The 26,634-nt window shown below is 39.6% G+C and overlaps 1 protein-coding gene across 1 annotated transcript in view; it reads right to left on the bottom strand.

Annotated features, from left to right (window-relative positions):
• Nucleotides 1-26,417, bottom strand: part of LOC146333309 (neural-cadherin) — a 299,893-nt gene extending 273,476 nt beyond the window's left edge. Inside the window, exons 1-5 of the mRNA XM_084722064.1 lie at nucleotides 25,850-26,417; nucleotides 23,287-23,512; nucleotides 21,135-21,339; nucleotides 12,077-12,188; nucleotides 2,721-2,970 (exon numbers count right to left, since the gene is read on the bottom strand). Of these exons, the coding sequence (XP_084578190.1) occupies nucleotides 2,721-2,970; nucleotides 12,077-12,188; nucleotides 21,135-21,339; nucleotides 23,287-23,512; nucleotides 25,850-25,976 (920 nt within the window). The 5' untranslated portion in view covers nucleotides 25,977-26,417. The remainder of the gene's footprint in view (nucleotides 1-2,720; nucleotides 2,971-12,076; nucleotides 12,189-21,134; nucleotides 21,340-23,286; nucleotides 23,513-25,849) is intronic.
• Nucleotides 26,418-26,634: the final 217 nt, after the last annotated feature.

The following is a 26,634-nucleotide window of genomic DNA, read 5'->3' as shown; positions in this document are numbered from 1 at the left end:
GAGAGCCATGCAGCGAAGAGGTAGATCTGAGAGTTAGAGTGTAGGACTCATGGAAACAAGAAAAAAGAAATAGTTCTCTGTTCTTCTTCCTCCTCCTTTCTTTCTTTCATGCACCCAATAACAAACATAGATTTCATGGCCAGTTTCAAAAGGAGTTTCAAATGGAAAAATAGGAATGACTAACTTAAAAATAACACTATTGCAGCCTACATTCTGCTTGAAGTTGCAAAACACACACACGGATACTCATTATTGTATGCTTCCAACTCAAAGAATCGATACAAATAGGCCAGATTTTCTGCCTGGATAATGATATATTTAATGACCCCTCTCTCTCCCCCCTCTGTCCATCACATGCATTGACTCAACACAGTCTCCCACTCACACACACACACACACACATGCAGGCAAGGCAAACATGCCATATCTGGAGGGAAAGTAATGAATTTTATCTTCGTAAATTTTATCTTCCCATACTGTCCCCACTGAATCTGTTTCCTCAAAGATATAACAGATGTGTTTGCTCTTTCCCGCCCTCGTGTATGTGTGCATATGAATGCATTTGCGCAAGCAAGCACATGTGTCCCTGCATGGATGGCTCTGGATTTCTGTGTGCACGTGTGCATGTGTGTGCGTGAGTGATACATCATTGTCCAGTACTGTTTTTGTGTCTGTAGTCAAGGGTTGAGGGCTACAGAAGAAAAACTGACTGATTATTCTGCTGTCACTGACAGTAAATCAATACAACCCAAAACACACACACACACACAGACACACACAGGCACACACGCTAATCCCCTCACGCTATAAACAACATAAACACATGCATATCAGATGCATGATGCATGAATGCACTTTATAACTACATCACTCTGTCCATACCAACACTCCACTTTGCTGGGACCTTCTCAATTACTGAATACACACACACGTAGACACAAACACACACACATACAGAGTGTGGGCTCTGGGCCTCCTGAGGGTGCTGGTGGGCACGGCTGATTGACCCTGCCTCACCAATCTGCCCAGCTCTCTGCCAGAAAATCAACCAATTAAAAGATGCAGGCACCACAGCAGCACTAGGGGGAAAAAAGCACTGGAATTGTGGGTAACGGCAGCTGCGATGTTGAATTGGGAAGCAGCCGTAAGGAGCTGACCTGACAAGACAGGACACATACACACTCACTCTCTCCTCTCTCAAATAGCTGTGGTTGTCTGTATTTTATATGCCTCACTCATAAAATAGTATGCAATTTATCTCCAACCATCACTTAGGTGGCCCAAGTCCAAAAGTTTAGTTTTAGGTGTATTTAAAGTGTATCTTTATACGATAAAGACAGCGAACATCAAAGGCGTAGTCAATTTAATTAAAATGAGAAAAGATCATTTCCTCCTAGACTTAAAAAAAAAAACATTTTAGCAGACATTGGCTGCAACTAGGGCTGCACTTAATGATTATTTTCAAAAGTCAATTAAGATCGGTGACATTTCTCCTGAACATCTGAAAACCTGACTGTATGCAGCAGGTCAAAATTGTGAATGATACACAGCAGGCCTGTTCAAATGGCAGCGAGACTCTTGTTTGAAAAAACACTCACCACAGTTCTATTCTAGCAAGGATTTGTGCAGTTGCTTAACCTTCAACCTACTGTATCTGGTCAAAATCAACACTGACATCGTTGGTGTTTCTGTTTCCCCTCGTCAAAGCAGTCAACAGGGATGAGAGGCTACCTAACAAGGTTGAGAAGCTGCACGTCTTATGAGATCCACAGGGGCCTTTTTATGAGAATATCCTCATAAAGGACAAGATTTGCAAGGAAACAGTGAACTGTCCCCCAGTCACTTAGAAACAAGGTTGAACATGGACAGTTAACTTACCCCTCTGCAGAGGAATAAACAACTGCACCGCTGCAACATCGCTGATCTGGAATTTTTTTTCACCTTCTATGTGCTTGAGTTTGCTTGCTCACTTCCAGTTAGAGGGCGGTGTAAAATGTTAAATTGACAATGAAAACCTTCATTTTAACCCTGTCTGGACTGCCAAGCACTTGTTAATTAATTAATGTGCCACCAGTGTGTTGCAGTAGCTAAAAGAATCTAATTCTCAAAGGCACCACACTGAGAAATACCAAACATTCTGGAAAAAATCCATAAGGGACCACAGCAGAGGGAAGCTTAACTGCATACTTTGATTGACTGATGTAGTCATGCACGGACCAAGAGAGTCAACAGTGAAAGAATGCATGCTGGCCATCATGGTTGAGGTGAGATGAAGCTAAAAAAATCTGGTCCAATCGAATTTGTAATTGAATTGAATAGTGCTGGTATACAGTATATGCAAATGTCTACAGACTAACCTAGCTGGATCATCCTGGCATACAAAAGAACTTAACCTAGAGAGGCTGCCCCAGATTGATTGTCTGCAACAAAGCTGTCCAGTGCAGAGTCCTCAGCAATGCTGCTACAGCTATTATATGTCCATATAACATGGTGCTGTCATGTCTCTCTCACCAGAATGTCCGTCAGCCTCTCCTGTCTCACCTTCTCCAGCATGGAAGAATCCCAACATGGTATAGAAGCTCATAGCAGCTTTTAAAGATAAATCTAATCCTAGGTTTCATTCACTTCCAATGTGTTTCATCTCTGAAACACTGGATTCAGACTGAATGATTATTCAGACACTAAATAACTGTGTAAATCAGGAGCTGACTCTTACTTACATATGTTGGGAGAACTCAGGTGCCTCATCGTTGACATTTGCCATTCGAATGCGCACTGTAGTCGTGCCAGTGCGAGGGACCTCCCCCTTGTCAATGGCCATCACAACAAATTCGTACAGGTGGTTGGGTCTCTCGTAGTCCAGAGGACCCGCAGGGAAAATGGTCCCATGAGGGGAAATGGTGAAGTCTGGACTCAGGGTGTAATAGGTCAACTCCGCATTCTCCTCTGAGTCACAGTCATTGGCTGACACTAAAAACGAGAACAGAGATGGAGAACAGAAAAAAAAGAAGTTAGAGTGACTACACAAAGACAAAACCTGTGCCCCACTAAACCCAACCTTCCCCTCTCCCTGTGACATATAGACTAATGTGATGGCTGATGTGATGCACTCTGGTGGTGCAGTCAAACTGAAAGCAGTTACAGACTGTGAAAGCATGTTTAGATTGATCATATTAAATCAATGAATGTAGCCTCCATGAGCAAAGGTGTTGTTCAGTCTCAAAACAACAGAGTAAAATTGGTTTGAACAATGAGAGAAAAAAAGTGTTTCCACTTTTGTCCAATCCCCATGGAGGACAAATTTGCTGTGTAGTAATTAAGTCTTAGCCACACTTTTCAGACTTGGCTAGTTTATCAGGCAATAATCATGCAAACCATTATTCACTGAAGTATAATCAGATAAAATAAAATCCAAGCTAATAAAAATCAGGAATACGTATATGAAATCGCGAGACTGCTCCCAATGTGAAGACAGAACAACAGGCTGTTTATGGCAGCTGATGTTTTTCTGACTTCCCATGTGATTTTATTGCCTTAAAACCAAAGTTCTAAGCATGTTCTGAGCATTTTCCTGCACTAGATGCAGCAGGCTTCAAAGTTATTTTCAACAAGCTTTAACCAAGCATTAATTGTGCTGTTCTTGAGCTGGATCTCTCTGAACTTGCACCTATCCATTTATCCATATATGAAAGCAATTTGTATTTCATAATTTAATCAATGTTTAAGACATGTAAAAATCATATTTACAACAATTTTAGACATTTAGGGCCTAAAATTCAGATGATTAAATCTCGGGCTATTCAAGGACTTTCAGGCTTTTCAGACATCTATATGTAAGCAGTTGTTTAAACAGCATTTCATTGATTGTATTTCAAGAGGTACGGGATCTCAGACATAATCACTGTACAGAAACTGTTAAATTTAAAATCCATTACACAGTACAAACACACATATACACAGAATAGGGATGCCTCACAGTGTGGTCATAATAACCTTTCCATCATCCACACGACCAGAGTGGCACGCCCCATTTTTGAACTGGACGTTGTGCCCTGAAAAGAAAGTAGCTGCACCACGGAGGCTCTTGCTTTTCATTTCAGTGCCCATATAGGTTAGAGGTGACACAAAGCCCATGTGAGCAGCACGGCTGACACGCTTCTCATACTACTTCCTAACATACAGTTAGCAAGCGAAGAGTGAAAAAATGTCCAGATATATCATGATATATTTCAGATTACAGATATATTGCTTTCCCATCTGTGTGTGCTACATGCATGATTGTGAAAACCTAGCAGGTTCATATTAAAACAAAAATACAGGAAAGAAAAGAATAATTTTAAACTACATTTCAATGAGCAATGAGATTTCTGTATTTTCATTTGAAAAAGTTGTAGTATTTTGTCACTATTATGTTTTTAATTAATTAATTTCATTAAAAAAAATATGGAAGACATTCCTCCATATACCACTAGAGGGAGCTTGCATACCACCACAGTTCTAGAATCTAGGATTTAGTATTTTAAAAAAATGACTTACTTAACTCAAAATAAGGACTAATCTCAAAATATTGATTTACTGTCTCTAAATAATGAGGGACTCTCAAAATCCTAACTTCATATCTAAGGCATTATTTTGAGAAAGTTTCTCATTAAAATGACTTGAAGAATTTTTTTCCCATCACATTGGCAGAGATGGGCTTCCACATAATTCAAACTGTTAATATTGTACTGACATTTTATCACAACTAGAAAAACTCCACATAACTGCTAAATTATGAAAAAGTCGTCTGATGTTGACTGCTCTTGGTTATTGGTTTGATTAATGTTTTACAGTCTAATAATGTGTGTTAGTATTGATTACTGACAGTGTCTGGTCAGGCTAATTATACAATAACTGTACTAATTTTTGTCTTCATACAATGTAATTATTATTGTACCACTGGCTTTTGCCTTGATGTCCTACATAAAGGCTGTGATTGCCCAATATTTTTTATTGTATATAAGAGGCCAAAGGCCTTGCCCTGAAAATGGCTTAATTCCAGCCCTGATGTTACGTAAACAATGAACGGAGGCAAGGGCTAGTGTCCATGAACAAGGGTTGTTGCTTGTACTGAGCTTTCAAAATAAAAACAGTGATACTAACACAATAATTTATCACTAGTTCTATTTTTGTAACCCTAACCCCCTAACCCTTTTGTCCCATCACTTGCTCCCTTTACTGCCATTCCCCTTCCCATTACTTGCAACAAACTTATTTTTTAGGCCAATAAAGATTAATGATTTCAGTCATGGTGACACAGGAAATAGTAGCTGAAAAAATAGGCACAATCTGTTCTTATAAAGATTAGAGTCAAGTGCCGTTCTTGTTTCTGAACATAACATGAGCCCACAACTTCAATTCAGTTCTTGTTATGTGACCAAAGTGAAGATGGAGAAGGAAGTGATGCTCCCACTGGCTTAAATGTTCAATTCTATATCACAATGGGAGTAAGTGTCATTTGCACAGCATGCATTGAGAGGACTGTCATTTTGCAACATTTCTGTTTCTACAGCATACATTGGGAATCTATGGAGCGGGAACTCGCTTGGCCACAAATTGATTGCCTTGCTAAAACTGAAAAGACCACCAGGGATTTGAATAAGCATATTTTCCGCTAACAAGTCATTTCACCATCAAACTCTCAATTCTCCAATTTACCTTACATTGCATTTGGCTCATGCCCCCACCCCCCCACCCCCCACCCCCGAAACACACACACACACAAAAACAAACACAAACACCAATGCACATTAATAAACACATGCATAAACTAACTAGGAAACTGCACCATTAAGCCTTGGGGAAACTCAAATTAATAATTTCAAGAAAATGTCAACTAAAAGGAATGTCTCAGTTTAAGAGAAGGCTTGTTTTCTTTCAGTCCAAATTTGATTTGGAATATATTAGATTAATTCATTTTGAAGTGCTGTGGTATTATATAAAATGTTCATGAGTGGTCTTTCTGCATCCTGAACGACCATCAAACTAAACTAAAAGCAATTATATCTTTAAATAACATTTTTTGCTTCCCTCCATAAAGCTGCAAGATTAAAATGCAAGCCTGTGCCCTAAAACACAAAGGTGAACTTCAACAGAGAAGAGCGTCCCATTACGATTAATAGAAACACTAATGAAATTCAGGTTGATGATAAAAGTGGCAAATCAAAATCTGAGGATACTTTCACTTCTAATCTGTAGCCTGGTTTGGGCTCTGGTTCATTTGCCTGTACAGCGTGAAAATCAGAGGACATGGCAGGGTGATTGTGAAAGCTTATGGTGTGTAAGTGAATTCCTAAAACTGGTATTCAGCCAAAAGGTTTTTCAGCTGCTTGTTGATAAGTGGGAATTTCCCCAAAAGACAGGAGAAAAAAACACTGTAATGTATTGTAAACACTGTAAGCAGGATGGATGTTTCATCATTAAATTGCCATAAGCATCAGTTTACAGCTGCACAAATAGCTTCTCTATATGTACTATGTCATATTGCCTTCTTTTCAGCAGGAGAGAAAATTGCAATACACATTTGAAAACTGCAGCAAATCAGGTGTGGAAATGGCAATTTTTGTCCAGAATTGGCCATACTTTTTCACGTTACTCACTATGGTGTTTGTAATATCCGTTATTTAGATTTATGTCAGCCTGGCAAGTTGGATAAAGTGAATTTGTGTGTTTACCCTGCACTACAGTCCTGCTTACAAGGACTGACATTTTTCTGAACTGCAGCTGAAATGCAGCTGTTTTCCTCCTGTAAAGTGATGAATAACCCTTCATCCAGTGACGAAGGGTAGAAAATGGACTGCAGTGCTACAGTACTGTCTGAAGTCCCATGCAGTGGCCAAACACATGTCACATATGAGTCAATATTTAATTTACTAAGTACAGATTTGTACTCTTCAGAGCACCGTTTGAGCATGTATTTATCAGTAAGTCCTGCTGTAATCTTGAATCAGCATTGTTGTGCTGGCATCACTACATGGGAGGGGGAGGGGCACAGTACATTTCTGGCTGCTTCTCCCATGTCTTTCTGGCATATAATGATTTTGTACTCAAGATGGAAACTGCGGGAGCCTCAGATCTCTACGGAAAGCAAGATAATTGGCTCGCTTCGTGCAGTTTTTTTTTCCAACTTGGCGAAGTACACATTTGTCCACTCTCACGAACGAACTGATTATAGGATTACTAGCACATGATTTAGCAAAACGAGGCTGGGTGCCTATTTTTCCCTGCTCATTTAATTTAATACTGTGCCTTTTAACCCGTTTAATCAAGTGAGGGGGAAAAAACATGACTTTATTTCAGGAGGTTGAGCCATTCAGTTTCAGGTGCACTCAGAAGCAGACCGGGTAGAATTAAATGTATTTATTGAAACATGCGTTTAAGCGTTTTTGTTTTAATGATTTCTGAAATTTAATGAGAAAAACAGAGGTGTTTTTAGCAAAGGTGCACCTTGTGTGAGCTATTTTCCACCTCATTAAGTTAAAAAGATAATTGCCTATGTTCCAATTTGAAAATGGGAAACTCTGGAAATGTTCTACGATTCATATACTTTTTCAGATATGCTAATTGAACAGATACAGTCTGTTCATGCAACACACATAACTGTTTTTTCATTTTTAATATCAGGACCTTCTCATAGATCTGTATATGACAACTATCTTTTTTTTTTTTTTACCAAATATAGTCATAAAAGTACAACCCTTTCCCAACACAAATACATGCATGCACATGGGTGGGCGCACACACACACACACAGCGGCACAGCAGGGTGAAACTTCTCGCCTCCCTTGGTGCACCTGTCGTTGGCAGCAGTTGATGGAGCCTGCTGTGCCTCCTACACCATACACCTTACTCCCTCATTTACTCATTTACTTTCCCCCTCATTCACTCACTCACTTAGCACCATTTACTAGCCTTGTCATTATTAGTTCTGGTGTTCATAATAACAATTTAGCAAAGACTAAGCAGAATGATCTTTTACTATTCACAAAAAAAGAGAAATGTTGAGAGAAATGATTTTATTAAATGGCCTAGAGACTCATGTATTTTTAGCCACGCTAATGGCATGGCTCTAGAGAAGGCAATCTGTCAGTAGGATGAATTTTAACAACTTTTTCCATCTAGTGCTAACATCAGGTGGTCAAAACTCCAATTTATCCACTACTTTGGTTTATGACAAAACATTCCCCTCAGCTCCAGCTGTTCCTTTTGTTTAGTGATAAATACGGTGGCAAATGTTACATGTTAACATGATAAACTGTGATTTTAAATGTAGTAAACACTGTTCCTGCTTAACATCAGCATGTTAGCACTGACAGTGTGACTATGTTAGCAGGCTGACATGAGTATTGAGGACAAAGTACCATTGTGTACAAGTACAGCATCAAGTTCACTTCCTGTAGAAACAAACCTGCAGAAATATGCTGGCATGAATTTTGCATATATGAACTCCGAGAATATGTTTTTTATTTTCTTGTATACACCTGTTCCTGAATATCTTTGACTGTGACAGCATATTCAATAATCTCTGTTTGTTTACTCAGCATCCCACAGACTTGTGTCAGATTGTGTCTCCTGCCTGTTCATTTGACAGCACTCAGAGCTTTTGGGCTGCTTTTTCACCAAAACTGGCAGTTTTACGTGCATTCAAAGCACCTAAGAATAAAGTTTGCATTTTTTTTCTCTGCTCCAATATTGGGGTGAAAATCTGTTTTTGTGTTTGCACTGAATGGATTTATTGCACACAACCTCTCTTGATGTAGAATCCATCATACTGTGCCCCATAGCTTTTCACTGTGTGCTTGTTGTGGGCCTGGTGAGTGCTCTCTGCTAATTGTTTCAGTTGGCACTGATTTTTTTCAGTACTTAATTCATATACAGCATGCTGCTGGCGCGTACCAAACTGCTGTAAAGTACTGTGACATGGTGTACCACAAAACACTCATCTCCTCTCACTCTCTCTAAAATGCAGTATTGGCAAAGCACATTCCCATGAGCAACAACCACTAAGTAAAAAAACAATAGATAGGAGGAAGTATAGGAAGGAAAAAAGATCAACACATCTCTCTCTTGCTTACTGTGTGCTGATCTGCACATGGTAAAGCCATTGATAACTTATGTACAATATATGTAATTTGTTCTTAATTTTCTCACGTCTACTGATGGAAGCCACCAGTCTTTTTCCATTTGAAATTTTGATCTCTTTAAACAACAAAGTGAAGGTGAGTATGAGACTGAAGCACCATATGGCTAGCTGCAGTTAGAAACAAAATGTTTGATCTTTTTTTAGTTATTATGTAGTTACGTCTGCACTAATTCTTTACACTACTGATGTTGCTGGAGTTTTTACCTTTTCTTCTTACTGGTAAAATCCAGTGTGTAAGATCTGAATGATTTCAAACATCTGATTGGAGCCATTTTTGACAGAATACATAAAGTGTTGTGCTTTAAAGGCCTAGTGTGTAATATTTATAGGGATATATTGGCAGAATTTTGTAGAAACGGAGTATTGCATTTATTCAAGCCGGAGCGTTGGAGCAGAGCAGAGTGGGTGTGAGTGGGGAGCATGAGCGACAGAGGATTGGATGGAGCACGGAGCAGTTTTTTTTAAAAGGATGGAGCGTTGCGTTATCTCCCTCTCCGTCCTGCTCCAATTTCATTCAGGAACTGCTCACACCATGAGTCTCATGTATGTCCAAGTGCCCATCGCACAGAGACTCACACTATTTACTGTCCTGTTGATGAACTGTCCAAAGCTGTCTCTCCCTTGGTCAATGTTCAGTTTACTATCTGCTATGGTCTAAAACGTCCTCACTGATGTGAACTGAGTGAAACTGATGTAAATTATCCTGCTGCCTTAATACAAAAACATGAATACCACACACCATTTTGTAATTATGTAGGCTGAGCTGAAAAAAGGTAAGGGTTTTTCCCCTCAGTGGTCAGACAGCTCCGTGAGTGAGGAGTGGAAATTCTCACTGCTCCACTCCGCTGACATGCACTGATTCAGGTATGTTTTCTTTAGCCCATGATCACCAAGAACTGGTGGGTTTTTGCTCCCTGAGAATGAGCCTTTTTATGTGTGCAGAAGGTATGGGTCATCTTCCATGGTGTCTGCCATGTTGAAACGTTAAAATGTTTCAATGATAACCCATAATGGGCCTTTGGTGTGAGTTTTGCAGCGACCATACCTACACGCTTAAAAGGGGAGGTTTAGGTGAGGTGTTTATCATCTGCAAGCTTATTACTAGATGTCACTAAATTTATTATTTAAATTTCCTTCTAATAAGAGTTGTAAAGTATAACCTTGAACTTTTACTATAATTTGATAACAATTTCTAACCTGAAATTTCCCCAGAACACAGAAGTACAGTCTGATGGCAGTGGGTCTACAAGCAAAAGGTGTGCTATTTAAATGCCTTTGCAATTTCCCAAATTAAACAAAATTGATTGAAAGCCAATAATTTACACAACCACATGTCCAGTTTTACTCAAATTTCAACTGTAAAGATAATGTGCCTATTTTCTCAGACACGGGTGTATTATTATTCAACGTGACTCTGTATATAAACTATGTGCATGCATCTCCTCCCCTTTATTAAATAGTCTGTTTGACTAATAGTGATAATGATAGGGGTAGGGATGCAGCACAAGTAGGCTATAAAAACAAAGCTTTGTAATGTGAATTCAACCCAAAAGTTTTCTGCCTGCAGCCGAAGCTAATGAGCACTTTCACTGAGGTGTCATAACTGCAGTCATTAATAATTTACGTACTGCATGCGGTGTTTTATTTGCCTGCATTTTGTACTTGTCAATACTTATTTGCAGCTCTGTTGGTGTTTCCATTTTTAGCCTACAGTAAGTAAAGCTGTTTATTTAATTTTAAGCACCACTTTGTTTGGAGCTACAAACAAAATGAGCTTGAGCTGCTTATAAACAGGAAAGTTTTTTATTACTTGTGCTATCTGCATCAATAATTGCACTTTTTAATATATAACATTTATTTGACACAGAATATGTCTTCCAGAGTTGTCTTTGTAGAGGCAAAGAGAAGTGTGAAATGCTTCGCTGTCAGTTTTGTTGGCAGTCTGTCAGAACCTTAAAAAAGATTGGGCTTCTCAGTGTTAAGTCACACTGTGACAGATCAAATTGCGATAAGTCGTACACACCACAGTTAGCATTACCATTTCCTCACATCAGATGAAACTTAAGCGATCCCCGTGTGGAAATTGGGTCGTTACAGGAAAGGAGAGGCTGCGCTGATGGAAGTGCCGGTGATTTCACGGCTGCCAGTGCCGACAAGTACCCACTCAGTTTCCTGACCAGTCAAAACACATGAATGCTAAAAAGAATCTCAGCCACTCTTATTTTTGCTCTGAGAGCCACTACATCAAGGCCATTCAGACATTTACATATCACAGACCCCACACAGGCACACATTAGCCCACTGAGCTGCACCTGCTTTACCTTTACTTCCAGGGTCCTGTATGGAAAAATATGTTTTGTTTTTGAAGTTCTGAATTTTACAACCTACAAAGAGTAAATAAAACTCTTCTTGTGTGGTGACATTAATTCAAGCCAGGGGAAAGTGGGAAAAGCACACACCACTGTAGCACTTCCTACTCAATAACATCATGATTTATGCATTCTGTGTTGTGTTTATCAGGTGCGTTTAAAGATATAATCTTAATTAGAACACCCTAACATTTCAAACACTGCGTGGGAGTCTTTAATTAGAGAAGTTCAAAAGTAAAATAACACAAAAGCAGCATCCTTTAGTACTTTTGTTTATGATTGTTTGAGAGTACAAAAGCTAAAGAAAACAGCAACGTGCATCTCATATTCCCTTTGCAAGTTTGTTCCAATAGAAAAGCAATGAGTAATGGATTGCATTTGGTGCAAAATGATGTCATTTTATGTTGTCTGAAGGCAAAAATAAAGAAGTGCACTTGGTGATGTTGTCCAGGACAAACTAATGGGAGTTTAACCATGATGGGGGTTTAAGGATAGGACATAAATTGAGTCTTTTGAGAGGTCTCACCTTGCAGCAGGGAGGTTGCTGTTGTCACAGTCTCCGGCACACCATCCTTGCTGTAAATGGACTGGAGGAACTCTGGAACGCAGTCGTTTTCATCAACAATAACAACACGGACCTGAGAGAGGATTGGGGAGGTGAGAGGAGGAGGAGATTGAAAGATAGAGAGGGACAGGAAGGACGTGAAAGAAAAGAGGGGGGCATGAATATATTACATCAAGTCTGACCTTCATCACACAGACATTTCATTTAAAATGTGGCATTAAAACACACACACTCCTGACACATGTAGTCATCAAATCCAGTGTCATAAAAATTTTAGAGGTGAAAAAAAAAACACCACCCATTTTCAAAGCCATACAAAATGCTTCAAGGTTTCTTCTGACAAGGCAAAAAAGTTGAAAGTTGGACCAGTCTTGTGCACCATGTGATTCTACTATAAGGCTGTGTGACACTACACTGGGAGAACAATCAATTTATGTCAACATACCAAAGTGTATTGCTGCCATGCCAGAAAATGAAGAACAGATCAGTATCATGTTATAACGTAAAATGTTGGTTCTGACAATATGTTTATAATGTTATAACAATATACTATTTATCTTGCTATAATGTGATTGATGAATGTGATTTTCATGTTAGAATGTGATTACACATATTGTTATTATATGGTTAGAACATTTGTTGATGAAATGCGTTCCATGAGTGCTGATTTTAACTACATGTATCACTCCTCTTTACAGATGTTCCAACAGAGAAGCAAAGTCACACCCAGTAGTCAATGCTGAAAGACAAATCATTTCTGATCCCATTTGAAATGTGTCATGTGTTACACATAGGGCTGCACGATACAGTAAAAAGTAACATCGTGATTATTTTGACTGAAATTCCAAATGTGATATGATTACTGTGAAAAATCATTTAGGCGCTACAATTTTAATTTTTGCTGAAAACAAAAACTATTAAAATCATGATTATGTGATGATGTGTTTTCTTTCACCTGAAGAACAAGAGTTTTAGGCCTCTGCAATACCAAAGTACTTCATTATAATGATGTTTTCACAGACATTTTTCTTTTTCAAAAAATCGTAATTTGATTTTTGTTCTACGATTTGGATATTGCACTTTGCACCATACTGCAATTTCAATAATATTGTTATTAACGGCGCAGGGCTAGTTGCAGCTCTAGTGACTGCTAAATGTCATGTTTGAGAAACTTAACGTAGTTGTCTATTAAATTATATAAGATCTAGCTAATTACCCAATACTAGTTTCTTTTACTTACCTGCACCGGGATGAGACTCAAAAATATACACATTGACATTCAGTCTGTTAAAAATACCAAGATGAACACAGTCTGGAGGCAGTTTAATGGATCCATCCAAGCAACTAAAGGTGTACTCCACTAGCAAGCTAACATTAGTGAGGAGGAAAATGTTTGTGATGCTTGGCAACAGTCCAGTTCAAGTCAAATAAATGATTGAATAAACAAATAATCTGTTGTCACTTATTACTGTTAACTCATAAATAGAGCTTGTAGAAATGACAATATAAGTTATCAGATTATAACATGAAATGTTTCAGATAACCTAAAAAGTATATTGTTAAAATAAGAAAGGTCTTGTTATAACTCTGTATGTTGTGATAATATGAAAAAAAACATTTTTATTACAATAGACTTGTTACAATGTGACAGTGATGCCTTTTTCTCTTTTTAGCGTGGCAGCAATAAACTGCCTTTACATACATCTGGAACATTTTACTCACAGAAAAAATATACACAATATATGTTTAAGGATTCCACCGAGTAGAGAGCATCTGTATGTCTGATCTCACACAAGTTAAGTAATGCTGTTACTGTATCTACATGTGCTGAAACTGCCCAGGCAATCACAAGTGGAAAAGCTGAAGATTAAAAGTCACACTGGGTTGGTGTTATGAAAATTTAAATCTGGGATTACTACTTCAGGCACCGTCCGGAATTGGTTTTCTTTGGGTCCTGAGTCGTTTTCATCTGTGAGTAACCCAAATTAACCCTCTCCCTAACCAAAAGGAAGCCTCATCCGAGCCCTCTCCAAAGGCACGCCCTGACCCTGATCCCTCTGGTTTATTTACTCCTCCTCAGTGAGGGTGCTGCTGCAGAGTCGGCACTGTGGTCCCTTCAGTAGATCAGCGGAGAATGCAATCTCGTGCAGTTTTTCAGAAGCCCTGAGCTAACAAATGAGACTGGATCAGTGTGCAAAGATGAATTTGTATGGTGTGAGCATGTAGGGCTGTGTGTGTGTGTGTATGTGTGTGTGAGACACTGTAATGCTGTTCAGTTCATTAGGGACATGAAGGCAAACACAGCATCTTCAACCAGATGTTGACTGCCTGCTTGCAGCATTCAGGAGGAATAAATACAGACATGGGCTGGCAGGCGAGCCTCTCTGACCCCCAACCCCACTTCTTCTCCTCCATATAAACACAGCAGCATACACACAAACTCCACAGATCCCTCCCTGACACATACACACACAGTGAGTGGTGTGTAAATACCATTGGTATTAAGCCCTGGTAGGTAAGATGAAGTTCTGTAATATCAGTTAATCCTTCAGCAAAGATCAGCTCCGAAGCCATGGACAACAAAATAAAATCTGACCATGTCAACTCCCTAAGGTGATTTGTGTGTGTTTGCCGGTGACAGTTAATCTTTGTTTGCCTGTGCGTGTGTGCGTGTGTACATGTGTGTGTTTGCATGCCAGAGTGAGTGAGTCTGTGCACCAGTATGACAGGAAATGGCAAGGCTTTGGCAGGATATATGAACATACAGTATGTGCGTACAGGCTGGGGAAGAGTGAGATTGAATGAGAAGAGAGGGGAAGTCGGCCGTAATAAAGCAAGAAGAGCTCTAACACACGTACACAGACATGTGCGAACACACACACACTCGGGACGGCTGCAGGCAGGTCTCGGGCTGGTTAGGTAACTAATGGTGCCGATGAGCTATCACTCCTGGAGGGAGAAACTTGGAAACTACCTGCAAATTAAAGTCATGCTCAGTGACTCCAGTCCACACAAATACACCTCCTCCGTTAGCTGTTTTGGCAGACAGAGACAGATTTCTGAAAAGCAGAATAAAATCAAAAGCAAAAAAAGGGACAGCTAGACAAATTGAAACGGTGGCATAACTTCTAAAGTCTTCTTTGGAAAATGAAGTAATGTTATTTTTTCCACCCATTATTAATGCTACGGTAAACTTTAATAAGAGCAAGAGGGAAAAATAGAATGCCTTAAATCATGAGGAGCTGGCTGACAAAAAGCAAGAAATTCTGATGCAGACTTTTTGTGTCTCTAAACTAAGCAGTCACAGGAAAGCTGCATTCTTGTCTAAAAACTGACATAATGCATACAGGCAAAATGCCATAAGGAAAAGTATATTTTGGCATGGTCAAAGGAGGGAGGTTCTTACGCAAGAAGAGCCTGTCTTAGGGCAGAATTGCTGACGAGAGCCAAGTCAGAGCTCACAAGTTTGTCTTTAAATTAAAAATATGGAAGTAAAGTTTAACAGTTTTTTGTTATTTTTCTGCCTTTTTCTGCCTTTATTTGACAGGACTGCTGAAGTTATGACGGGAAATGGAGTGAGAGAGTGGAGATACGCAATGGCTGCAGGCTGGAATCGAACCCACAGCCACTATAGAGGACTCGGCCTCAGTATATGGGGTAAATGCTCACCAACTGAGCCATCAGGGCGCCCAGACAACTCTTCATGCCTACACCTTCAGTTCAATTCTGGCTGTGGCAATATGCTGCATCCAGATGGAAGGATTTTTTAAAATTATTTGTGAAAAGAAAACTGTAGCAATTCATGTGGGTTTTTTATCACTAAAACAGGTATGTCCAAACTAATCCTCAAAGCACCGAGTGACTGCAAGTTTTTGCTCCAACCAGCCAACAACATACCTGACCTGAATAATCAGCTGTTTAAAGAAATCAGTTGATTAAATGAGTCGAGCCTGGTGTGCTCCAGCTTGGGAGGATCGAAAACCTGCAGCCACATGGCCCTTCATGGAATAGTTTAGACATGCCTGCACTAAAATGACAAACAAATGAATAGAACACTGATTTATAGATGTATATGGAAGCAAAATGATGTATGTATAACCTGTTTGGGTATTTCAACACTGGGGTAAGTAACATCACAGTTAAAAACCTCAAGACATTCCGGACAGATGTCTGGTTACATTTTAAAGCAGGATTCATCAGTCTTATCAAAACCAAGGACCTAAAATTTATCTCATCTGAGGTTTGTGAAAATATTTTGAGTACACGCTTCATTTAGAAAACTATGTGCTTGGTTACTCAAGCTTACGCAGCCCCTCAGAAAGTAATTGAATTTAAAATTTTCACTTAATTTTGCTTTTGTCTCCTTCAGCAGTCTGTAAAAACATATGCCAAATATCTTTCTTGCTCTCTTTGTGCAGTCTACTGCACAACAACTCTTTGCTATTTTAGCTGTTGTTTTCACTATTTTATTTCCACGTGAATGCACTGATGGAAGAAGCTGACTGTTGCACATTTGCCACTGTGGAGGGGTAACTGTGGCATTGTATCCACACCTTCCATATGTGACCCACATCACAACTGTTGCTTTTATCCAGAGGAAGTTTGTTTACTAAAATATTGAGGAATCTAAGAAAGTGTTTTGCACTTATGAGCAGGCAACTTCCTTTTACTAAACCTTAACTTACAGAAGATGTCAAAAGAATTGTGGCCCATTGCTTTGCTTGTCCCATAGATTTTCCAGTCTAATAACAACGACTGTCCACAATACATTTAATCTTAATTTAAACACACTTGGTATTAAAACCATGTTTATGTTAGGCTCATGGCTAAATATACATCTTATCTTGTTTTCAGCTTTAAAGAAATATGTAGCAGTTACACTCATCAACACATCTAGTAAACAATGTTTTATGTGTTTTTTATGTACGCACACACAAAAAAAAACTTGTTTGCAGTGGGAAGAAGAGACTGTTTGTGACAAAAATGCTTCCAGTAAATTTTTTTTTTATTATTTCCACAACGGAGATTATGTTGTTTGTCAGCATGAAAAGACTACTGGCCCAGTTGTCACCTGCTGAAACTGGTGTAGCATGGGCTAAGGAAGAACCCATTCAAGTTTGGAGGGGATACAAATCTCGGGGCAGATACACAAATTATTTCCCATGCATGCATGAACCCATCGTAATTAAAGTGAATGGTGTGCTGCAGACCGCAATAACATAATGTTTTCCAGTTTCTACACTGTATAACAGATTCTGCAATTATTTCATTAATAAGTTGTTAAATTACACTGGTTTGTGTAATAAGGTCTTATCTCTATGCAAATTTAAATTTGACTCAAGTAGAGATTTATCACAGTTTTTTATAATAACTATTGTTGATGAGCTGCCACGTTCATGTTATTTCTGTTTAAGCATTTGGCATCTGTATATACTGTATGTACATGATGAAGTGTTTTCTCATTTTCACAAGTGTTTAAGTACATGAAAGACCTCCAATTTTAGACGTACATAATAAATCCACAGCTGTGATGAGGCTTCAGTTTGGCACAACTATATTTTGGCATAAAATCCTAACAGTTCTGGAAACATATCCCGATATATAAACTGACTGCACTTGCATATTTGCATATTATTGAAGACTGGACTGCTGGCCTTGGCCATGGTTGCATGGTTAAGTGCCCTTCTAGTTGTGTTATTGATTTATCTTTTCTTGCTATTTTAAACTAAACCCATTAGCCCAGAGGATATTCTAACAGACATAAAGTCTGAAATTACACAACCACTAATCACAACCGTGTGCCAAAATGTTGGTGTGGAACCAACTGTACTACCATTAAGCAGTACTGATATGGAGTATTGAAGCCTATGCACCATTGGGTAGAGTTGAATAATTTGGGTGTTTGATGTTCAGCTTCCACAAGGAAACATCTAAAAAAAAGATTTTTAGTAAAATAGTGGATGTAAATAGAATGAATTTTTAAACAGGTGAATGTGGAATGTGCATCATGCCTTGTCACCACCATACATTATATCAATAAACCACTTAAGCTTTGTTGTAGCCATTCAGGCCTCCATTATCATCTCAATTGTTCCAATGTGATGTAATGACTGATACTGTAATTTTGTTCAGGATGCAGCCAAGAGCAAGTACGAGGGCATTAAAGCCAATATAAAGCACAGAGCATCAGTAAAAGGTTTGCCCTGTCAACAAGATTAGCCTTCACCATTTTCCACTGCTGATGCAGAACACTGGCCAGTAAAATGTTTGAGACAGAATTCAGAGTACTACAATTAGCTATTTTTAGTAAAAGCACCATATAAAAAGTACTCTTTGACAAAACATCACTCATTTCTAATGCAAATCAACTTCCTACAAGAACCGTCTTAAATTAAAATCAAGTATCAGTGCATCATAGGCATCTATTTGTTCTTCATCACACACAGCACACTGTAGTTTTTATCTACTGGTGTTTAACTGCACAAACAGAGGCAGCTGTGGGGGCATGGGTTGCAGTGTCTCGAAGGTGCTGGCTTTTTTAGCCCTGACAGGACTGTTCTTGTGTATCTTCAAAAAGCTTACCCAGGCTCCAAAGTGCAGGCATGGGCTAAGACTGGCTTACCCAGGGCAGAGGTGTGGGCAGAAGAGGGCACACACCAACTCTCTACTAATTAATTTCATAACTCACTCTTTATTTCATTCTTCCCTTTTTTGTCCTTTCACTGTCTTTTAACCATCTAGTAATTTATTTCTCTCTCTCTCTCTCTCTCTCTCTCTCTCTCTCTCTCTCTCTCTCTCTCTCTCTCTCTCTCTCTCTCTCTCTCTCTCTCTCTCTCTCTCTCTCTCTCTCTCTCTCTCTCTCTCTCTCTCTCTTCCTCTCTCTTCCTCTCTCTCTATACAGGCGTTTGGTGTGCTCTGTAGTCCACTGGGTCTCAGAGCAGAGCAGTTGAGGACAGATGGGTTCAGCAGGACATGTTTTAGCCTGAGGCCAGAGTAATGATGGAAACCAGACCAGATGCATCGATGCCTGCAGCGGTCAGCCGCTCTTCTCTCTCACTTCCTGACAACATGACGAAGTCATTGAGAATTCCAGAGCACTCGTTCCAGACAGACAAGTCTATTTGGTCTTGACTGAAGACAACACCCATACTTTTAGACTTTCAACTGGACATGTACAGCCTTTTTTTCACTTACAGTTGTTCAAGATTTTTGTGCTATTTCAGTTTGGGGGCATCCCATAACAATCTGTGTGGCACTGAGTTCAACTGTCTCCCATTAAAAGAAAAAGATCAACCAGGAGCCCCTAGAACCAGATTAGAACCATTTAAATTGCAGCATCCACAACTATTACCATCCATACAGCAGCTGTCAAGTACACTGACATTACCTCTAGCTTCTTTAATGCAGTTTAATTGAATATCCTGTTTGAGGATGTTTAAGATTAGTTAAGATTCTACAACCATGTTTGGTTGTTTTATTGTCTAGAATATACAACTGCTCCGCTACAACATTAAAACTACTGGCAGGTGAAGTGAACATCATTGATCATTTCATTACAATGACACCTGTAAATGGGATGGGGTATATTAGGCAACAAGTAAAGAGTCAGTTCTTCAAGTTGATGTGTTGAAAGCAGGAGAAACAGGCAAGTGTAAGGATCAGAGCAACTTTGGCAAGGGCCAAAGGTGTCATGGGATGTTCCTGGTATGCAACGGTTAGTACCTAAGACAAGTGGCTCGAGGGAGAACAACCAGTCAACTGGCGACAGAGTCACGGGCAGCCAAAACTTAGTGATGGTTTTGGGGAGCAAAGGCTAGCCCACCTGAACAGATCTGATAAAAGAGCTACTGTAGCACCAGTTGCTTATGAAGTTAATGCTGGCTATGACAGAAAGGTGTCAGAACACACAGTCCATCACAGCTTGCTGCGTATGGGGCTACAAACCAGTAGAGTGGTCAGATTGCTCATGCTAAATAGGGTTGGGCCAACAGATGATGCCATTAACCATTGCTATGTTTAACAGTCAACCACTGAGCCCTCTACCAGTTTAAGGTTGTGATTGAAAAGCCTTTTGCATTTTAAGCAGTGCTGTTGCTGCCCATGTTTAGTTTTTGACATGTGCCAGAGAAAAAAAAAATGTGTTGCTGCTCTTGATCGCTTTTTGTCTCCAAGTCCCAATTATTATTTTCTTGTTAAATGCAACAAAGTTACAAACGTGTGGTACAGATACTAAGACCCTTTTAAAGCCACCAATAATATCATTGCCCATTCCAATGTTTCACTGTAGACATTAATTAACTTAATCATTGCCGTGTTGACCAGTCCAAACCATGTCCACCACTAAAAACGCCTACAATGGCCATGTGAGCATCAGAAGTGGACCATGGAGTAAAGATAGAAGGTGCCTAGTGTTGGCAAGGTGTTGACTTGGCCTCCGAATTTTCTAGATATCAATACGATGGACCATCTGTGGGATGTGCTGCAACAACAAGTATTAACCAGGGAGGCACAGCCTCACAACTTACAGAAGTTAAAGGATCTCTTCCTAAAGTCTTGGTGTCAGATACCACAGGACAAATCCAGCGGTCTTGTAGATTCCATGCCTTGATAGGTCAGGGCTGTTTTGGCAGCACTATACTACTAATATTAGACAGGTGGTTTTAATGTTGTGGCTGATCAGTGTATTCCACAAGAATTACTGCTCACAACAATTTAACAGCCAATTATCACTGCACTCTGGGTCAACAGTTCTCCCCAAGAAGTAAATGACAATAACTTGAATTAGAGCATATCAAAGTCAGCTGTGGTGCATGAGACACAAGTAAAATCACACCACCCCAGTAAGTGAAGACTTGTCAGATATTCTTTGTTCTTAGTTTGTAGTATTCTATACAGACTGTGAGATTTGACAAGACAACCCTATAATGTCAAAAAAATTGGATTGTTGAAGACCATCCAGTCACTGAAATTGACAGTGGAAATGTGGCTTGGAATTCACAACACACACACACACACAAACCTCTGCTGCACTGCTCATGCTGTCCAGTCCCTCGCTGGCTCGCACCAATAGCAAGTAGCGATGCTGGTCGCTCTCATAGTCAATAGGACGGGTCAGGCTGATTTCACCAGTCTCTGCTGAGATGGAGAAGAGACTGCTGGGATTGATAAGAAGGCTGTAGCTGATTGGTTTCTTCTGGAAGGACACAGCAGGTGTGACCAGGAAGCTGGGGAGATATGGAAAAAAAAAAAGTCACGACAGAATTTGCAGCACTGGGTGGGATAGAAGAGAGCAGAATATACAATATATCTGCATAGTTAAATAACCATCTTCCAAACCTTCTTGTATGTCTGAGTTGTGTAGACAAGAATTCTGTACAGCAGATTAGGCCTTTTCACTGCAGAAACTTAACACCCATATCCTGAACTAAAGAACCTGTGAGGTAGGGGTGTGCGATATGACGATATTAGATCGTGAAGGATTAGAAAGTGTAGACGATCTGCCAAAGTGAGGAGATCGTATGGATCGTCTAGGTCACATTCTATAAATTGCAGTTCTATGCTGATGCACCGACGCACCACACGTAATATGTCGTCAACCTGACCGACCAATAATAGCAAATTATGGGCAGTGATGCAATTTCTTACCCGCCTCCTTGTTTGTGTATGTAGTGGTAGCATTGACCAGAAACTTGCAAATTAGTCTCAAAAATACACGTAAGATCGTGATAAAATCGAAATTGTGATTTTATAATAAAAAAAAGGTGACATGATATTTTTGCCATATCGCCCACCCCCACTGTGAGGCTTGTTCTAGGTTCTGCTTTAGGTTTGCACACAGTACTATTGTGGATATACACTTTTGAAAAAAACGACACAAGGCCAGATGTCGTCTTTTAAAGTGGCATTATAACCTTTTTTTCATGTTTAAAATAGTTGACTCTAACTATTATTATATTCATAGTTGGGAACCTCCCACAGTTGGAGTTTGACAGAATGAAGCAGAGAGTGAATGAGACCAGCACCAGACCAGCTCTTACCACGCTGACCAGCTCTCCAGTGCCAGTGACCTCCCTTGAGACAGGTCAGCTGTCCCAGCAGGTGCGGGCCCCACTCTGTCTGCCTCATACCATCAAACCAACAACAGAAAATCTCCCAATGAAGTGAAAAAAATACCTCATTGCAAAAAACATTACAAGAGCAGGATGTTCAGGATAAACACACAACCCAAACATTACTGTAAATGTTGTTAAACTAGTAGTGTACTCCCCGTCACTACAGTTAAAATGACAAATAAATGACAAGGCAGCAAAATGCATGTTGCAGATTCTCATCACGTATACTTAAAAACCCACCTCCTTTGCAGTGTTTAGCTAAACACACACCTTGCACTAATAATTACAGTGTTCTGGAATGTCTACACACATCCAATCGACAGCTCAGACATGTGAATGAGACACCATTATCTGCGTTGTGATTAAATCCTGTAGGTACCAGTCATATGGGAACCAGTGTCATGTTGGCACCAAGTTTTGGTACCAAACCCTATTTGGTTAGGGTACTAGTTGCTTGGAATTAACAATTTGGACAAATGAAAATTGTAAAAAAATGACACTATGATGTTGTTACAGTTCTACTAATAATCATTAAAGGATTGAAATATCGCTAAGAGCTTCTGGAGCAACTCAGAGTCAAGTAGAGCAAAAGAAGAAAGGATAAGAATAGACTAGACTGAAGTATCTATGAGTCAAGTGAAGTGAAATGTAAGAGGAGTGCTGTGCAGTAAAGTCAAGTACATTTCTGCACAAAACTAGCACTGAGTACAGTAAGAGGGTGGCTTGCATTCATGGAGGGGTTATAAATGTGTAACGTGCTGAGTTGAGTTGGTGCTTGTTAAATATCGGATATGATATCCAACCCATACACAATTTTCCTGATGAAATCAACATAAACAACAGACTAAAATTCACTTTATTGGTTTGACAAACATGTCAGTCAAATAAAAGAAGTTATAGGGGTTATAATGAGACCAATCCAAGGTCACTAGTCATAACTGTACATTTGTGCATTTTAGGCAGACCTGAGGCTGTGTGTGTGTGTGTGTGTGTGTGTGTGTGTGTGTGTGTGTGTGTGTGTGTGTGTGTGTGTGTGTGTGTGTGTGTGTGTAAACTCACGGCTGTCCTTCAGGGGTGTTTTCTGGTATGGCAATGGTGAAGGAAGCGTTGGTGAACTGTGGTGGCCGAGCTCCAGCCACCACAGAGACAACAGCAGGAGCGCTGCGGCTGCCCAGCCGGTCGGCAGCCACCACTGTCAACAGATACTCCCTGTCCTGCTGCAGGGGAAGGCCTGTAGTCCGTACCTGGCCGCTCTTCCTGTCCACTTCAAAACGACCATCACCACCTGCAGATAAAAGATATGTTTGCTGACTGAAGCAAAACTTTCCACAGAATGGCCACAATCTGCAAGGCTTGAAATCCATTGTTGCTAACAAGTATAATTATTGGGTTTGTTAGACAAGATATGGAAGAGCATAGATCAAAGACAAGATAGCCAAGTAAAAACAATATACAGATAAGAGTTGAATACAAAATTAATAAAAGGTGACCAAGTGCAGGTTCAAAATAATCTTGTATAACTCAACATGTTGGCAAGGCAAATGATACCATAAGAGGTAATCTGAAGGAAACAATGAGAACACTGAAAGGTAAGAGATGATGTTTGTAGACAGCTGTGTGTTTCAATCACGGATGTCAGCAGAATAGTGGTAACAGTGTTTAACACTAAAATGAGGAATCGGTCCAGTGACAGAAGAAGAAAACATGGACTTGATCATGATCTTGATCTAGCGCTTTGTTGTACTGATGTTGCCAGTCGAGTGTGAAGTGCAGCTCTGCCAATTTGAATTGATAAAAAAAAGAAAAATAAGAAAACCTGAGAGCAAAACTCTTCAAATTATCATAAGGAAACTCATGTCAGGCAAACACAAGAAAGAGGACCAACACTCGGCCCCTGACACTCTCAAAAGGAGCCTCTATACCCCTGGATCTATACTGGAAGCTCCTCAAATGAGTCAAACCACAGTTAATTAAAAACAATCAACCAACAGCAATATTTACACATAAAAAAACATATCTGTGTCAGTCTATCCTGACAAAGAAATATCATGATTGCATTCTTGTTTAAGTCCTCTAAAAGAAAATCTGTGCAGTACGGGCTTGGTACATTCTGCCACTCTACATTTCCGATGTGACAGTCAGACTAGGAAGTTCTGCATGAAGGTGAGGACAGGCGAATTAAAACCAACAAAACAATTGATAAACCAAGAATATCTCATTAAATGACCTTGGAGTTAACGTGTGTTTCTCAATGGTATTTCACAAGTGTTTGTGATTCATGTTAATATGTTGAACATTGCAAACTATTAGCAAAAGCTAGCCCACCATGCTAACACAATTGCTAATGCTAGCCTTGATGACGAGAAGTGAAGAAACTTAAGACCAGGGAAGTAGTGCAACAATAGCGCATAACACAACATAAGTAATGTCAATCCCATCAGCCTGCAATATGGAATTAAAAATAGAGTTTTATCTCCCTTGGCTGTGTATAAGAGCTGTGTGCAGCCTACTTATTAAAGGACATGAGGTAAACCCAGGACAATGAGCATATCTTCTACAGAGATGCATAGATTTGTGTCATAATGAGTTTATCTGTGTTGATCTACATCCTTTTTTTGGACTTCTTTCTGTGATTTCATGTGGAAAGGACATTCAGCATAAAAAAGGAAATAATAGTGAGACACATAACATCCTCCCTAGGTCACAGCTCAGAGTCAACTAGTGCAGAGGACCACAAGGCAAGAGGCTGTGTAAATACTGCTGCATTCAAGAGCTGTCAAAAAATATTGTACACGCAGGCTGAACATGTGCCAATGAAGTGATAAATATGACTGGACAGTCAGTTTTCCAAGTTGTTAAGAAGCGAAATGCAAAGAGCTGAGAGAAACTGAAACTGGGATGTTAAAATTCATGAGCTCCATGTAACGTAGCAGGGTACGATAAGACTTTTCATCCAAACTACATTGGATTTAGTCATGCTTTTTGACTCTAGGTATGAAATGACCTCAGTAGGATGACTTCTATCACACAATCCTGCAAAATAATTCAACTAACATGAATTCAAACAACTGAAAAGTTTAGTCGAGAAAGTGACATCAATGTTTGTTTGTTTTTCTTTTTTTATTTCTGTCACTTCATTCTCTGTCACCGCCATGAGGAAAATTGAAGACTGTCTTTTTATAGGCGGTGGTTTTACAGATTTTTAACACGGGCTGGCAAAATCACTGCATGGCAGACAATAAGAAAAGCAATTATTTTGTGTAGTAGAGAAATGAATTACATTACAGTGGAAAATAACTGTGTGTGAAATACTTACTGTCTCGGTGAAGGCTCAGATCTGAAGGGTGCAAAACTTCTAAACCCCTCATGTCATCAAGGCTGAAATGTTTGGATTCCAAACCCTGGTGCCTTTCATGGGTTAAATATCGTTACTGACTTTTTGCTGAAATTTTTGTATTTGTCATAACAGAAAAAAAAAACAGTGATGCCAGTGGACTAGTATCCACAACACCCACGTCCTGACCCGTGCACTGACCCACCAAGCCTAACCTTGAGGTAAGCAGTTTGGAAAAAGAAAATGTTAAACAACAGGACATGCAGGAGAAAAGAAAAAAAAAACTACCATCAGACAGGAAGTACTCCACTTCGCCGTTGTTGCCCTCATCCCCATCCTGAGCATGGAGCTTGTAGACCAGCGAGCCTGCAGGGGCATCAGGGGAAACCACAGCCAGGTAGGGAGCAGGAACCATGCTCCACTCTGGGACATTGTCATTTACATCTGTCACAGTCAACTCCACTCTGACCAAGTACCACTCTGGACCTGAAGAGGGATAAAAAGGAGAAGACAGCTGGTTAGATAGGGATAGTCACCAAATGTGAGGTACATATCATGTTTGTTTGGGTTGTTACACAATAATTTAATGTTCAGGTAAATGAAAAGATATTTTTTGTTTCTGGGATTAACATAAAACTTGAGGAAAAAAAGCTCAAATTTCTCTTACAAATTTACAAACCAACTACTGCACGTACAGTTTATACCAAATGATATGTTTGTGAATTGCAAGGAGTCAGAGGAAAGTAACTTGAGGATACCAACTTGAATTGGATTAGACATTGTGACTAAACCAATAATTAGCAAAAAATAAAAAAAAAGATTAATGGAAAATAATCATTGGCTTAGGCTGTATACAATCAGGGGTGCTCTGGATTGGCTACACAAAGCACAAACACTGCTGCACTTTACATCATATATTAATAATGTTCCTCCTAAGTATGACATGGTGATGAGGTTGACAACAGTCCTTTATGTGATTCTGGTGGAGAACCCATGTTCTGTGTGACAATAGAAGCTGATGTTTAGCAAAACAGGTGTTTAAACATATGCAAATAAAACCCCAGCATGAATCT

Source organism: Lutjanus erythropterus, chromosome 1, assembly GCF_056507025.1.
Source record: "Lutjanus erythropterus isolate fLutEry1 chromosome 1, fLutEry1.hap2, whole genome shotgun sequence".
Lineage (NCBI taxonomy): Eukaryota > Metazoa > Chordata > Actinopteri > Lutjaniformes > Lutjanidae > Lutjanus > Lutjanus erythropterus.
Note: the sequence above shows the minus strand (reverse complement) of the source record. Positions and strands in the feature narration are given on the sequence as shown.